Source organism: Hesperophylax consimilis, chromosome 16 (assembly GCF_061612785.1).
Source record: "Hesperophylax consimilis isolate HC1 chromosome 16, BYU_Hcon_1.0, whole genome shotgun sequence".
In the NCBI taxonomy this organism is placed as follows: domain Eukaryota; kingdom Metazoa; phylum Arthropoda; class Insecta; order Trichoptera; family Limnephilidae; genus Hesperophylax; species Hesperophylax consimilis.
The window spans coordinates 17,267,650-17,284,597 of record NC_142851.1 but is presented as its reverse complement, the minus strand read 5'-3'; the positions used below and the strand labels follow the sequence as shown (position 1 = coordinate 17,284,597).

The 16,948-nt window shown below is 33.7% G+C and overlaps 1 protein-coding gene across 1 annotated transcript; it reads left to right on the top strand.

The window, feature by feature from the left end:
* Nucleotides 1-275: 275 nt before the first annotated feature.
* pug (pug C-1-tetrahydrofolate synthase, cytoplasmic) lies at nt 276-16,903 on the top strand. The gene is made up of 14 exons (XM_089640978.1): nt 276-435; nt 2,893-3,091; nt 4,180-4,316; nt 4,929-5,163; nt 5,846-5,957; nt 6,306-6,531; nt 7,980-8,153; nt 10,776-10,941; nt 11,121-11,424; nt 11,518-11,735; nt 11,983-12,193; nt 15,144-15,396; nt 15,914-16,199; nt 16,468-16,903. The coding sequence occupies exons 1-14, from the start codon at nt 386-388 to the stop codon at nt 16,708-16,710; spliced, it is 2,814 nt and encodes a 937-aa protein (XP_089497104.1). The 5' UTR covers nt 276-385; the 3' UTR covers nt 16,711-16,903.
* Nucleotides 16,904-16,948: the final 45 nt, after the last annotated feature.

Sequence of the window (16,948 nt, the reverse complement as noted above, 5' to 3'; positions counted from 1 at the left end):
CACTCTACACGCGTCTGAACCTGCGATTTAAGAGTGCCGCACATGCCCATTATTACATTGTAAAAAAAAGGAAATGAAAAGGTTAAAGATCAGTGGCAAAATTTAAGCACTAAAAAAAGATTTCAATTTCGTTTTGCAAACACTGCGAAGATTATTAAAATCAATGTGTTGTGTTTACACTGATATCATTAAAATATTCTGTGTGAGGAACCTTTGTTGACCCTATACAAACAGATTAAGTTTATCATTGTTTTTCTGCAGAAGCCTGTATAGTCTGTGTCCAGTGTCAGCCCAGCTTTCTCAGCAGGTGCCTGTGTGATCCTGTAACTTAAATTTCATATAATTTTAATTTTTAACCTTTTTTGTAGCGCTTACAGTGAAAATCATGAACACCACTACAAGGGGGACCTTACTGTCCGGGACTGAACTGGCAAAGTGAGTTTTTTTAATGAGATTATTATTTATTAACCTTTGGAACACCAGACACTTTCTCATGGCATACAGGTTTAAATCACATATCAAAAAATTCCAGTAAGGGTGAAATTCCAATGCCAGCAATTCCAAACGGTTTGTCGGCAGGAAAAAATTCTTTTCACTGGTGCACAAACGGTTTTCCAGAGGTTAACCTTGTTGCTGTTGTGTTATTTTGTCATGCAGCAATCTATATAAATAAATGTAAATGTTCGTTTGTTCGAAATCTTAAACCTCCAAAAGTTCTTCACTGATTGCTTTGAAATTTTCACACAACGTTGCATTCGAATATGCGTGTGTTTTTATATACCTATGTTTTTTTTTAAAAAACAGCCACATCTGTTGGATAAACATACTTTTTTTAAAAACAGCGCCATCTGTTGGACGTAAAAGCAGCACATGCTATTTTTTCTCTATCTGCACAGACAAACTGAGCAACAGCAATGCGTGGCGGAGTACAGCTAGTATTTAAATAAATTGGTGTAGTTTTAAATACTGCTAAAGATTAACAAATAATTATAAGCAATAATAGGGAATTCTCTTCACACCAAAAAATCACTTATTATTAATTATTCATATGTAGAAACACTTCAGACACAAGAATACATAGTTTTTATAATTTTCAAAAATCATTTATTAAAGTTATAATGACTTTAAAAACAGGCGCGAACGAAATATTTCAATGCAGCTAAAAACGCCCGGTGATTGATCAAGCGTTCAAGGGCGAACGATGACGTCACTGTTGACCGGCCTGAGTAGATCCTGCAAACCGATGGCGGCGGCGGCGGCAAAGGTGTGACGTAGCGGTCAAGATGGCGCATGACCGTTTTCGGAGCCGAAATAGCACGCAATTTTTAAAACAACTACAAAAAATTGAAAATGCATTTAAAAAAAAAAAAAAAAAGAGGCACATAATAAAATAATTATCTTTATTGAATTAAATTATTTACAAAATGCACGAGAATTCCCTATTAGTCACCTGAAATATCAATACAAATTCAAAATATCTCCCGGGTAAAAATTAATGCCGCCAACAGGAATTGAACCCGCGCCCTCTGACGTGTATCAGAAGGTGCGGGTTCAATTCCCATTGGCTGCATTTATTTTTACTCGGGAGATATTTTCAATTTGTATTGATATTTCAGGCGACTAATTATTGCTTATAATTATTTGTTATCCTTTGTGCTATGCATAAAACCTTGTCTTATAAACATTAGTTTATCATTAAAAAAATAACTGCTAAAAGCTGTCTGGTAGGTACTTATTTATTTCTTGCGTTTATCTGTTAATGCAATTTAATATTTTTATTTTGTCTTATATATTTATTGATGTTTTTGACCTATAGAAAAGGTGCGGGATCTATACTTTGTGCTTACTTTGAAAACTGAACTTAATAAAATAGCCTAATTCGTAACTCTTATATTAGATTTTCCAACAAAAGAACTGGTCTGTGAAGAATTTTTCTGTCCCTTGAAAAACCTTGTATTTATTTTTATGTTTATTTCCGTACAATTCGGCTTTATATGCAGTACAAACAGAACGTAAAAAATGTATTTGAACAAAATGGATCATTGGCTGCCCCCAGATATGCCGCACAAATCTCTTAAGCCTAACTATTAGCACAGAAAATTATTAATTTTTCCGTGCCTCCTATCATAAGCAGTGGTAGTTTTCTCTAAGGAGAGTACGTGCAATGAACTCTCAAACTGAATTATAATATTACTATTATAATCCTATTTTTCCTTATACGTTCGCCTACCTAGGAACCTAAGCTAGAGGTCGCGGGTTCAAATCCCGGCGTTCGTAAGCAAATTTAATTTGTTTAATTTGTGTTATTTCACAAATTACTCATTTAATATATATTTGCGGCACGTTCCAGAGTGGAAGGTAATCTCAGTATCGCCCTGGTGTAAGACCACCATTCAGAATTGAAACGCTGCTTGAAATGGCTTTGGCCATATTTGGCGACCAGATCTGAATAGCCAGGTACTTCCCCACCTTCCTCTTCCCCGCCCCACTACCTTCAGCCTTACAAAATACCCCAATTAAGAATGCCACAGTCTCACTGGCTCCAGACGGTTCAGAGCAATTGGCATTCTTGGAGAGTTTCATAATAAAAAATTCTCATGAAATATTTCCTACGAACTTAGTGTGAGAGGTATCTGTCTCCAGGGCCTAAATATTCATATTTCGTTGCGGCACACCGTCCACTAGCTTTTACCAAAAATTTAAGTATGCATGTGATTTCCGGATTTTTATAAAATTTTCCAGACAGCACTTTTGAATAATATAATAAATAAGTATGAACTTGTGGGCGCCTCTGATGAAAGTAAAAAACCATTAAAAAGTACGAAACATTTTTTTGCATTATTGTTGTCTACATTTTTACAAATACAATATATTTGATGCATTTGAATATAGGCAGATCCAAGGATCTCTTCAAAATGAAGTGCAATTGCTCAAGAAACAAGTTCCTGGCTTCCAGCCTGGACTGGCCATCGTGCAGGTGGGAGCACGGGAAGACTCCAATGTCTACATTCGGATGAAGCTGAAGGCAGCGGAGGAAATCGGCATCAAGGCGGAGCTGGTCAAGCTGCCCCAATCTACCACTGAAGCGGAGGTAAGCATTCTATATCACTTTTACTAAATTATTATGCAGATATACCCTTTATAAGATGGTTCATATCAAATGTTTGTGCTAATTTTGAAAAATTTAATTATAAACACACATATTTAGGTACAGGTAAAGACAACGGCTTCATAATAGTGTTAGTAAGGATCTTAGAAACATTCGATAACTTAACGTCGAAAGCGTCGCTACTGTGAACAGTGCTTACGTAAATGCAAATATGTTTACACATATGAGTTTATACATAACTGTAATAGGTTGATGCGTAAGCTTGTAGCTTGTTTGTTTTCCAAGGCATTAATCTCAAATAACTGAAGAGATAAACCAATAGAAATGTGTTCTGAACGTGTTTGTTTGCCCAGAGTAAGCTCAATTTTCTCTTATTTCTGGTGAAATTAAGAAAAACATTTTCAAATATTAAGGACAGGTTGTTTCGGACAATTTGATCAATTTTGCAACGTTAATTTGCGAATTCTGTGAATCTCCGATTCAAGTTCTGTTATTATATCACTATACCCCAGTTACTTGACAGAACTGAAATAATAACAGAACATTAAGAACTTTCATAGAACTTTAAAATTTACTTTGAAATTTGAAGAATTGTTCAAATTCTCTAAAACAACTTGTCCTAAATATTTGTTCTTGAATATATAATTATTTTTCTCTTCTGAAGTCAAACAAGCTTGAAACATGCTTTTTGCTAGTGATGCATCTGTGAGAGTTTTCGCATACTATTTTTAGTACTAAACTGTCATTACAATTCCCGTAAATGCTAAACTGTTGTTGAAAATTTTTCTTTAAAATTATATCATAATGTGTAGCTCTTTATCAATCAATAATTTAAGAATAACACATTAATATTATGTATTATTTTGTTGTGATATTACGTTGATTAGATTTTTTTATTATATAATTCTAACGCTATCAACACACAGCAATAAAAATTCACCTTTGCCCTCAGAACTGTGCTTTTTAGTGGAACAGAAATTACCTTAACTTGTTGATTTTTATTTATTACATATCATCACTATTAAACTATTGATATAATACTGTACCGTGAAATTTTTTTTTTATTTCAGCTTCTCGTTGAACTGAATAAGTTGAATGTGGATCCAAACGTCCATGGAATCATAGTACAAATGCCGTTGGATTCAACAAATAAAATCAATTCACAATTGATAACGGACACCGTTAGTTCTGAGAAAGATGTCGATGGGTATGTTCTATTTAGAGTAAGAATTACTCTAGTTAACTGACATGCAAATATAAAAAAACATCAAGTTTTTTTGCTAGTCCTTTAATATTTCAAATATTTTACCAAATCAAATACCATAAGTACCATGTGACCACATTATTATACCTTTCACAAAAAATACCCAAGAGCTGTTATGAAAGAATGACATAAATAGAATTAAACTTTAAATCAAATAGAAATGTTTTTGCAGTTGGGTAAGATCATAACAGTGCCAGAGTGAGTGGTTTATTTATGGTGCCAGATTTATAGCCAGAACAGTTAAATTAACGAGTGGCCAAAAACCCAATAACCTATTTTGTTGAATTTTATAGGTTCGGTAAATACACAGAAAAGTGGGACACAGTTACTAGGCACATTTTTAAATGCTTTATATAAGTTAGATAACAATGAGAGAACTATTTCAGTAACCGGAAATGGAAAATAATGCATTTTAAGGGGTTTTTTTTTGTTATTTGTTTTTGGGGTATTATGCCGTGTTGCGCTAACTCCTTCTTTAGCCAACGTTTCGGACAGCATTGCAGTGTCCATCATCAGGGCAGACGTGTTATTGTTATTATTATATTGTTATTCCAGATTGAATGTTGTGAACGAGGGAAAAGTAGCAATTGGAAACATGTCTGGATTTGTTCCGTGCACTCCAAATGGCTGTATTCAACTCATCAAGAAGTCGGGTGTCAAAATTGCCGGGGCCAATGCGGTTGTTATTGGACGCAGCAAAATCGTTGGAACTCCTGTGGCTGAGCTACTCAAATGGGAACATGCCACAGTCACTGTCTGTCATTCTCAAACAGCCGACTTAGAACAACAAGTAAATTAACATTCATTTCTAGAAAGCCCTAAATTTACGGAATATGAACTAATTTCTAGTACTTATAATAAAAAACCTAAAATGGTCATAATTCAGTGGATAATGCAATAAACCAATCACGGATAATGATTCTTGAATACCTACGGTTTTTTAAATAATAAAATGGAGGTAACAATAACATTTCTAAAGAGTTTGAAATTTTTCAAATGAGTAAGTAAGTACTAGGTACAAAAAAAATTTATTATAATATAAAATGGTGGTATGTTGATTGTTTTTCGAGCTGGGTGGTAAATGTTTTTCCTTTCTGAAAAACATTTCGAACACCCATGTCAAATTCATCATCATGTATGTAAACTGATTAAATAGTAAAATCGGCCAAAAATGAGAAGACTGCTCTAAAAATGACTAACATTGAAATTTCTCCATAAAATCACAAAATCAATTCCACTCCATTCGTATCGATAAAACTATTTGATTCTTAATAGCCATATAAAAAAAAGTACCTACCCTAATTATGTCACAATAAAATTAATATGCTTTAAATTGAAATAGTACCTGTAACATTCAGTATAATTTATACATATGTCTAGCAATCTAGCATCTTTTACTGAGAAACATTGTCTTCAAAATAAAACATGGGTGAGTGCCAAGCCATAGTTTTAAGTGATAGTGGTGATTTCAGGCCAGAAGAGCTGATATCCTGGTTGTGGCGATCGGCAGAGCAGAGATGGTAAAAGCATCTTGGGTTAAACCGGGGGCTATTGTCATTGATTGTGGCATTAATGCTATACCAGGTAACTAATTACTTTTACACGTTTAGTAGATTTTATTAATGCTATACCAGGTAACTAATTACTTTTACACGTTTAGTAGATTTTATTAATGCTATACCAGGTAACTAATTACTTTTACAAGTTTAGTAGATTTTATTAATGCTATACCAGGTAACTAATAACTTTTACAAGTTTAGTAGATTTTAATGATTAATAAAATAGATGAAAAAAACTAGTGAAAGTGTTCTAGTAAACTAGTTTCTACATCAAATATTGTTATCAATTATATGCAAGAATTGTTATTTTACTGGATTTTTATAATTAAAGTGTGTGATAACGTTTATTTACTATCTTATATTTTTTTTACAGACAGTACTAAAAAATCTGGCCAGCGGCTAGTCGGTGACGTAGAGTTTTCTGAAGTTAAGGACGTTGCAAGCTTCATAACGCCTGTCCCTGGCGGTGTAGGTCCCATGACTGTCACCATGCTCATGTCCAACACCGTTCAGAGTGCGAAGAGGGCTGCCAATGATTTGCTACGAAAGCAATGGGACCTGACCAAACTATCCCTAAAACTCGTGAGACCAGTGCCAAGGTAAACATTAAGAGATTCTGTTATTCAATCAGGCAGTCATTAGAATATTATTTTACCAAGACATTCAATGGTGTTGTTTTGCCTACGCAGGCTCTTAAATCTTCAGGCCTCAGTCTATTTTGTCAGAAGGTCGGAGGTTTTCCACATTGCAATAAAATCAAAATAAATGGAATATTTCTAAAAGTTTCCGAAAACTGAAAACTTTTTTAGAAAGGTGATAAAATACGCTTCCAAATTTTATTATTAAAATAAACATATAATGTTAAAATTTCTAACTAAAATTACTGATAACGAAAACATATATAAAAACAAACTTATTTTATTACACAAATGTATTATAAATGTTAATATCACTTCACTTTTAATAATTCATAAAAAATTCTAAAAGTCTCGTAAGTTGTTTTCAAATTGTGGTCGGAACCTTTGGTTTCATAAAAGTGCATATTTTAATTCTACAGTGGTAACTTCTAGACTTTAATATAAAGCGTGGTATTTTTTTCTTTCTGACATCGTTTAAATCATATTTCTCATCACAACAGTAAAGGAGATACATTGATTTCTGTGAGATCATATGAGTTGTTCCTAAAAGAGAACAAATTATTCTTGAAGGGTTAAATTAAATGCACTCCGTACTAGTGACTTAGAAAATTTAATTGAATATATCTAAACTTATAAATTGCAAAAATGTTAAAAATGCATCCCTGTTATAGATACGATACATTCTTCTATCGATTTTAATTTCTAATTTATATTTGCTAAACACCTTGAAATGAACATCTTAAAATTTCCCGGTTACCTCAGAGACTGACTAATTAAAATGTTCATTATAAGATAATAAGTAAATACATAATATAAATTAAAACATGAAATCACCATAGAATAATGTGAAATACTAATTTTAATATGTAGACCTCAGAACAGGTATTAATAGCTAGTGAGAGATACTCATATATAGATTATAACAATAATTTGTAATAATTTTCAAAACAATAAATAGTTAGGGTAGCATAACTACATTCTCGACTTCATAGCTTATATCTTTGATTAAAACTAATGCTCATTCATGCTTGATGGTTTTGCGCTCATTCAAACATGTCTCTACGTGTATACCGTCTTGCTCAATGCTTTTTTGTTTGACATTTTTTTTAAATTTACATTTGTGTCGCCTTGTGTCGAGCTGCTCTAGCGTGTGGACGCAACGATGAGCACAGTTTCACATCAACATGTTCGACCGAACCAAACCGTCGATCATGAATATACATGTGTACACGGCTTTAGGTTACCTAATACATACATATACATAAATCATTTTATTTATTTGTTAATGTAGAAGGTATTCGTATCCCGGTCGAGGCAATAATTTTTTTTCTCTTGTTTTTTTGATGCATAGTTAGAATTAATGACTTTTTAAATAATTATGTTGTTTCAAAATTAATTTTGTTTTGCAGTGATATTGTAATTGCTCATTCACAACAGCCAAAGGATATAATTCAACTTTCAGAAGAGATTGGAATCTACCCGAGGGAAATATCTCAATATGGCAACAAAAAAGCCAAAGTCTCACTCTCCGTATTAGATCGACTGAAATCCATGAAGGACGGCAAATATATCGTTGTTGCTGGGTAAGTATATTATATTAAAAATTAAATTTAAAAAATTAGCAAGTGAGTAATAGTATATATATTATGATGTCACGATTTATTTTTAAACAAATCTATTTGAATTTCATTTCGTTTTCGTTAATGAATCAATGCAAATCTTGGAAGCAGAAATTAACCCACTTCCCGACATCCGATCAAACTGAAACTCAGCAGAGAGACTCGTTGTCGATGACAATACATTCTACCAAAATTTTGATGGCAAACACGCATAAATACATGGTCAAATACGCATTTCTCAGTAATTGTATGACATTACATAAGTTAAAACATTTCTGATGGGTATTTTTTGTGCTGGCGCTATGCTGTTTCTGGGCGAAAATAAAGTTCCCGGGCGAATTTCTTTAATTTTTTTAAATCGCTATATCTTCGAAAATAATTAAAATATTTTAATAAAAATTTCTATGTAGTAACTCAGCAAACCCAAGCTATAAAAGTACTAAACGAATATTATTTGAAATGCAACTCAATTAACCTTGTAATATGTTTATTACGGTCCGCCTATCAGTATTTGCCCATACCTGCTTTCTTTAAATACGCCCGTCCTCTCTCGCTCACTTGCACATAGGAGTTGAGTGGATGCGGAACAGAGATAGAGATTTGAATCGGGTTTCACGGTCATAAAAACCCTCATTTAAGAAATTAAATTATTACAATGACAAATAATAACTATCATTTTGTTTAGATACCGATGTAAACCGAATGTAAGATAAATATAAAAAGAAAACTTGCATTACGATTCTATAATTGTGTACATATGTTGGGACCTTTACGAAGAGATTGGTATATAATATTCATATAAAAACATTGAATAATTCTGTCTTTTTTGCCATTGAACTGAGGCCGGCGCAAAAGGTAGAACTACCCTTCCCACCATTAAGAATCAATCGACCGAACGGGTAGAACTACCTTTCCCACCAAAAGTGTGTTAATACACGAAATAAATGTTGGTCCTACCGAGTAAGGATCAGGCTCAGTTGTTAGCGTGGTTGACTCTAGTCCCTGGGGAGGTTTAATCCTCAGTCAATCCCAAAAAAAATATTTTGATATTTTAAAACTTCACTGCAGCTAAGTGCCAGTTCCTGGGGAGGAAGGTTAAATCCTCAGTCACACCAAAAAAAAACTTTTTTTAAACACATCTATTAATAAAAATAGATATATTATAGTAAAAAAACTTTAGTTTTTTACAGCTTGATTTTTTTGATAGTTAATGCGCATAATATTGACATTTTCAAGAGGTAAATAATTTCAAAGCCATGTGTACCTTACTTATTATACCTCTATACAAAGGCGTTGTCCCACCAAAACCGTGATTTCAATAGTTCCAAAAAATAAATTTCCTCACTTATTCAGATGAGAATTGGGCATTGCTTTCAGTGGCGGCTCATCTACAGAGGTCTTCTGGTAAATAACCTCCCAAAGTATGCTGCAATAGTATTAATATTAAAAAAAGGATTTAACAAACTACCCAATTATTAATTTATTTTTAATATTCGTACGGTAATAGCAAGTTCCAGTGCCATCTAGCGTCCAAATCAGAAGCTACTGTATGTACCTAGCGTAGGTCACATCAAGTTTTATCCCCAAGCTATCTCCTTTCTTTCTCTTTGCTATATAGACAAAGGAGGTAAACACTATCATGTCTGACATATGCTTAGTATCATACAAAATTTATTTTAAAGGGATTTTCGGACATCACGGCGGTGAGATAGAGATATCTACGACCTAAGATTATTAAGGAATTAGAAGGGGATGTGAAAAAATGTCAGTCGTAAGTTTTTTGTGTTATGAATGATAGCCATCTTGAACTTGAATATTATATTGCAAAATTGTTTATCCATTGTTGGCGTAATTTGCATGGAATAATTTAAAATGTCAAGTTCTATGGATATTAAATCGCAAACAATTCATTGAATCATGAAAAACATATTAAAATAAAATAACAATTAGTTTATGTTACAAGAGAGAAAAATAAAGAGGTTAAAAACAGAAGTTATCATTTTTATTAGTGCATTGTGCGGCTGGTCCAATAAAATGAACGTATAGGTACTTTTGCTATCATTGTTTACTTTTTAAGTCTACTGATAAACAATGGACTGAGTTTGGAGTTAATACAAACTAAAATTAAAACTTTTAATTTTCTACATCCTCTCTACTATCAAGCCTTATCTAAAATTGACTCCCCTCCATTCAACATCTCATCTCTTAACTCTGAACTCCGCTTCAATCTTCCATGTCATAATTATAAAATTTACCTATTTTAAATAAAATTAATATATAAATTCGCCCTCCCTCTCTCTATAATTTGAAATGATGGCCTAGAACCGTCCTAGAGTATACCTGATTGACGTTTTCGAGAAGTGTACAACACTGCTATCTACAATTTTTTTTTAAATACTTTTTATTTAATTCCCCATCAAGTAGGTTCATCAACTAAATGATTATCAATGACAACTTGATATTCAGACCTGATCTGATAATAGCAATAGTGAAGCCACTGATAATAAGTTCATTGTTTTTGGAGCTACAGATTTTTCAGAAATAGACAGCAGTCATTAGTGAAAGTGTGTTTTATTATTATTTCAGAATAACACCAACTCCACTGGGCGAAGGCAAAAGTACAACATTGATTGGATTAGTTCAGGCCCTCTCCGCTCACAAGGGAAAGAATGCTTTTGCTTGCATGAGGCAGCCGTCTCAAGGACCCACCTTCGGGGTGAAAGGGGGGGCCGCAGGTGGCGGCTACTCTCAGGTAATAACATTCATCATAATCTGCAAAAACCTAATCACAAACCTTGTGAACTTCGTTAGAGGGATTCGATTACTGTCAAGGGAATAATAAATACAGGATAGGTCAATGGGCTTATGACCTGAGTGCTTACAGGAGCCATGCACAACGCAGATCAGCTCTACTAATAATAATTTTTGTAGGTAATTCCAATGGAAGATTTCAACCTTCACCTGACGGGGGATATTCATGCTGTAACCGCAGCCAACAATTTATTAGCCGCTCAGCTTGATGCAAGGATGTTCCACGAGCTTACCCAGAAAGACCAGGCACTGTACGACAGACTGGTGCCAAAACTCAAAGGAAAGAGAGCTTTCTCTAAAATTCAACTTAGAAGACTGCAACGTCTGGGAATTCAGAAAACAGATCCTGATTCCCTTACAGAAGCGGAAGTATCTGCTTTTGCAAGACTTGATATCGATCCATCTAAAGTTATTTGGAACAGAGGTAAAAATAAAGAAAATTTATCAAAATATTTTTATCTATGTACTTACAAATAAATTATAATTATAATTATCACAATATTTTTTCTTCTTCTAGTGATGGATATTAATGATAGATATTTGAGAAAGATCACAATTGGTCAGTCACCGACAGAGAAAGGTTTCACAAGAGAAACAGGGTTCGATATAGCAGTGGCTAGTGAGATCATGGCCATATTGGCTTTGGCCAATGATTTGGAAGATATGAAGCAAAAGTTGGCATCCATGGTGGTGGCTTTTGATAAGAAAGGAAATCCGGTTACAGCTGATGACTTGGTAAGTTCACTTATACATACTTATTTACTAATAAATATACTAGCCACTAAAAGTCACTGCCCCTACTGTCACTGTGCTCCGATATCTACCTTTAGTTCTAGTTGTGTCCTGAATCTATTGGTTTTTCAGAGTATGTATGGGTCTTATTAAATACATGAGTACATGAATTGGGCATATTTATTAAAGTGCTGAATTTGTGATGCGAAGAATTTTCTCATCCGCATTTTGACTTGTTAATGTTTTCTAGGGTGTAACAGGAGCTTTGATGGTCCTTCTGAAAGACGCCATTGAGCCCACTCTAATGCAGACCCTGGAGGGTACTCCTGTGCTGGTGCACACCGGACCCTTCGCTAATATTGCTCACGGATGTTCATCTATTCTGGCAGATAAAATTGCTTTGAAACTTGTAAAGGAAGATGGCTATGTTGCAACTGAGGCTGGATTCGGCTCCGACATTGGTTTGTGATTCAAATATTCTTTTAAATTACTATGTAGGTATTATAAATTATAATTATATACTGATTCTATAACTTTCTGAGATAGACAATGATAAAGAATATACTCTAAAAAAACTTCATTGTGGAAAACCCCATCTGGGATCCAAATTAGATTGAATAAAAATTTAATTTTTCAACAGACTGAAAATACCAAACTTCATATTATATTAGAGCCTTAAGAGGAATGGCTGCACGGCCTTCTTCAAACAAAACTTAAATTTGGATTTGAGGCCAAAATACTTGACCAAACTGAATAATATCTTGGAATATAGTAGAATAATATAATATAATAGAACAGTATCTTGGAATATAGCTCCATTATTTGGGCCCCTTCTGAGCAAAACCATATTCTCGAAATAGAAAAAGTACAAAAGAGATTCATGCGTTACCTATATATGAGGGAATATATGTACTACCCTTTCCTGTATCCATCCTTATTCTTAGCAGGAATGCTCGATCTTAATACATTAGAAGCCCGCCGAAAAATATTTTTAGGAAAACATTTTTTTAAGATAATCTCTGGAACTATACATAATCCACCCATTTTGAAAGAGATTAACTTATATGTCCCAGACAAGTATACTCGTGGAAGGTCCCATACCCTTTTTTATGCTCCAAAAGCGAGGACTTCTGCCTATCAGAACGCCCCAGTCAACAGAGCGACTGAACTGCTCAACGAGTCTGCATTGACCATCGACATTTTTAACGTAACCTACAGGCAGTTTAACAATTATTTTTTGACGTATGTCACAAAGTAGTGAAACTGACCTTTTTATGTGTTTTGCTATACTTTTTGTCTAATTTGTAATCTTCTCCATAATGTATTAGTGAATAACCGTTTTACGGAGAACATGAAAAAATAAATAATATTTTTTTCAACCCAAAGTTATAGCAAATATCTAGTATGGAAATGTGCTGCTTAATTTATTTGTGTTTCAAATTATAAAATATGGGCAGTTAAAGAAATCGAAGTTTAGAGGCAACTTTAACAATTTTTTGTAGAGTTAATCGTTAAAAAAAATAATCTTTCCCAACCTACTACGTAAATACAATGATATACATATAAATAAAAAAATAAAACATTTTAAAAAAGGCGATTTATGTGTCGGAATTTAAAATTTATGTAAGAATATAAAATTTGTTATACCTACATCGTAAATCGGTCGTTTAAAAATTAAATTTTAACCCATCAAAATATTTTTTTTTCATATTTTTATAAATTTGTATATTTTTTAATAATTACCATTAAATCACAAATAATTGCCAAAGTTGCCTATAAAATTTCGAAAAATCGATTTCTTTAACTGCCCATATTTTATAATTTAAAACACAAATAAATAAAGTTGCATATATCCATATTAGATTTTTGCTACACCCTTTGGATAAATTTTTTTTTTTTCAGTTTGGTTCGGTATTTTGGCGTCATGTTCAAATTTAAGTTTTGTAAGAAAAAGGCAACCGTTCCCCAAAGGTTTTACGGTTTTACTGTGCATATTTGCAAACAGATTGTTAATTTTATTTCATACCAAAGTACACAAAACAATGGGAGGAAAAGAAAATTAGTTTTAGTGTGTACAGCGATGGCTTTTTCAAAGATTAAAACGCGCTTGCTAAACAAACAGAATAAAATGCATACATAGATACTTATAATCTATTATCTTTAATCCGTGATGAAGATTCTACAAAAATCGTGGTATCTGTGTGCAAATAGGTTTGCCAGTATAAGAATATAGCGAAAGTCAACAAACAATATCAAAGATCTAATTTATATATGAGAAGTAATTAAATGGTCCGCCGTTTAAATATTGGATTAGCGTGAAAAAATCTTTATGTTTTAAATAATTTTTACTATGTTTTTGTCGGTGAAAAATATTAGGATCAATATTTGGTCAAGTTAGGTTAGGTTAGGGTTGACATTATTTTCTGATAAATATTTACCATTAACCATTATATTTAGCAACTCATATAAAATTACAATAATCTCACTACTAAGTCCGCTCTATTAGTATATAAATAAGCAAAAGAAATATTACGTACCAACCTTTCAATTTGGGAGGCGGGTTTAGGTACCGCCGCCCCGGGAACTATTTATTGGAAAACCAAAGTAAGAATCGTGACTCCCTTGTCAGGCACAAGAGCTTCTCTTTTCTGATAAGGTTTACACATTATGGCCATGAATGTCCTTAAATGATTTTGTGTAATATATCTGTAAATATTAATATTGCAATAAAAATAAATACTGTTCTACTTGCTGACCACAAGTGGCTGCTCAACTAAGGACGGGTTGTTTCACAGAAATTCAAATGGACATTCAGCGCCATTTTGTTTTTTGGCAGTTGAAAGGTCCCCGTTAAATGCCGATTCTAAGCTTTTGAACAAATTGTGAACAGCAGAAAAAGATAATTATCATACTATTAAAAAATGAAGTAAAAATGTGGTTAGCGTTTTTGACAACATTTTTCACATTTGATATTAAAATTTTATTATCTAGATATATTAATGTTTATTTTAAATCTGTACACCGGAAAGATAATTTTATCTAGTTTCAAAAACAATATTTGTTTTTACGGAAAATTAAATAGGAAATAGGAATAGGAAACATTGCAAACTGAACAAATGTGATGAAAGTACTGAAGGTTTAAGCTTGCCAGCTTATTACAATTTGGTAGAAAGCTGAAACGCACCTAGAATCGGCATTAACGGTGACCTTAAAATGTCAAACAAACAAAATGGCGCTAAATGGCCATTTGATGACTGTCACACGTGAATTCCTGCCACACAACTGGGCCTTACTATATTTGCCGGCAGAAAACACTTACAGCAAAACCTCAATATTATCTTGACCATTTAAATGACAGCCTGTAAATGTTTTCTCAGATTCAAACAGAATTATTGTATTGTACTTTAATAGGAATGGAGAAATTCTTCAACATTAAATGCCGCGAGAGTGGCAACATACCCAACTGTGTAGTGTTGGTGTGCACAATCAGGGCTTTGAAGATGCACGGAGGAGGACCCCCCGTGACTCCCGGAACCCCCCTGCACTCTGACTACACCCAACAGAACCTTCCACTCCTAACCAAGGGACTATGCAATCTGCAGAAACATATTGAGAATGGGCAACTTTTTGATGTGCCTGTTGTGGTAGCTCTGAATAAGCATTCGTAAGTATAAAAATATCTATTCTTGTAGGGGCTTTGCTTTACCACTCAACTAATTCGACCCTATTTAACTCTCAAATTTCGACTAAGAACCAACAACATAAAGATAGCAGCCAAAAAATATACATTAAAAAAATTAAGATAACGTTGGTAATTCTTAGTCGAAGCATGATACAGAACGAAGTTGATAAGGTCAAATTAGCTCAGTGGTAGAGCAAAGGCAGAGGTCCTGGGTTCAATTGCTAGATGTCACCGAAACTTTTTCTGATTTTCTGTTTCACAGTTTTCGTTTGAGATTCGTTAATATTAGTTCCAATGATTAAATATTACAATTTGAGGTTTTACTCGATCAGTTATTCTTAGTATTTTCTTTTGTCGCTACCGTTTTCACGTAACTAACAATAATTATTTATTAAATAGTTGTTTGTGTAGAAGCTCTCCGACCACCCCAGCTTTTTAGTATCCCATATTTACCAACCAAACAGCCACCTCAAAATATTTGTGTTAATGAATGTTTCAGTAACGACACCGTGGAAGAAATAGAATTAGTGAAGTCATATGCCAAGAGTAACGGAGCATTCGATGCCATATTGTGTGACCACTGGAGCTCCGGTGGGGCAGGGGCGCTTGAGCTAGCCGACTCGGTTATTCAGGCATGCAGCCTGCCGCCCAAGTTCAAACTTCTATATCCTCTGGATCTCTCCATGGAAGACAAGATCCAGTGTATAGCTAGCAAGATGTACGGAGCGGGCAAAATAGAATACACTGAATTGGCAATGGAAAAAATTAAAAATTATACAAAACAGGTCAGTTATTAAATATTTATAATCTTTTCTGATGAATTATGATTTTTTTTAGGTGTTTGGACATGATATTTTCACCTTACTATGAATTCGTCGTCTTGAGTACGATTACAAGAATGTCAAGGGGTAGAAAAAGAAAAATTATTTTTTAAGATAAAAACGTAACGCCCATAGATGGGATCGAAATGAATACTGTTCAGTCTCTATCTCTTATACACTGCACTCAATCGACATTATTACCCTCTGATAACTCGCTTCTTCTGTTTTCCAGGGTTACAACAGTTTGCCCATGTGTATGGCAAAAACATCTTTATCTCTGACTGGGGAACCGGCGATCAAAGGGGCCCCCAAGGGGTTTACCCTCAAGATCAATGACATCCTCGTGTCAGTCGGAGCAGGATTTGTGGTGCCGGTGGTGGGAGAAATATCCAAAATGCCCGGATTACCCACGAGGCCATGTATCTTCGACATTGACTTGAACACCACCACTGGGGAGATTGAAGGTCTCTTTTAAATAATTAAAAGTTCTACCTTGGTAAATGCAAAAACTGTGTTTGTATACTCCAACCACTAAGAGCTTGCAGACGGTGAAATCGGGAACTACAGATGTCAACATATTTTTTTTTCAATAAAATCAATAAACACTTTTTCATAATTTATATGTTGCCATATACATAAACTGATAAATAAACTGTTTTAAACAGAAACTCTTTGTTTTATCTCATTTAATTAATAGTAAAACAAAACAAAAG

Coding starts and splice junctions, on each gene's coding strand:
- pug (XM_089640978.1), top strand. CDS start 386: ATGAACACCACTACAAGGGGGACCTTACTGTCCGGGACTGAACTGGCA. Junction 4,317..4,928: donor TCTGAGAAAGATGTCGATGG/GTATGTTCTATT, acceptor TTGTTATTCCAG/ATTGAATGTTGTGAACGAGG. Junction 15,397..15,913: donor GTAGCTCTGAATAAGCATTC/GTAAGTATAAAA, acceptor TGAATGTTTCAG/TAACGACACCGTGGAAGAAA.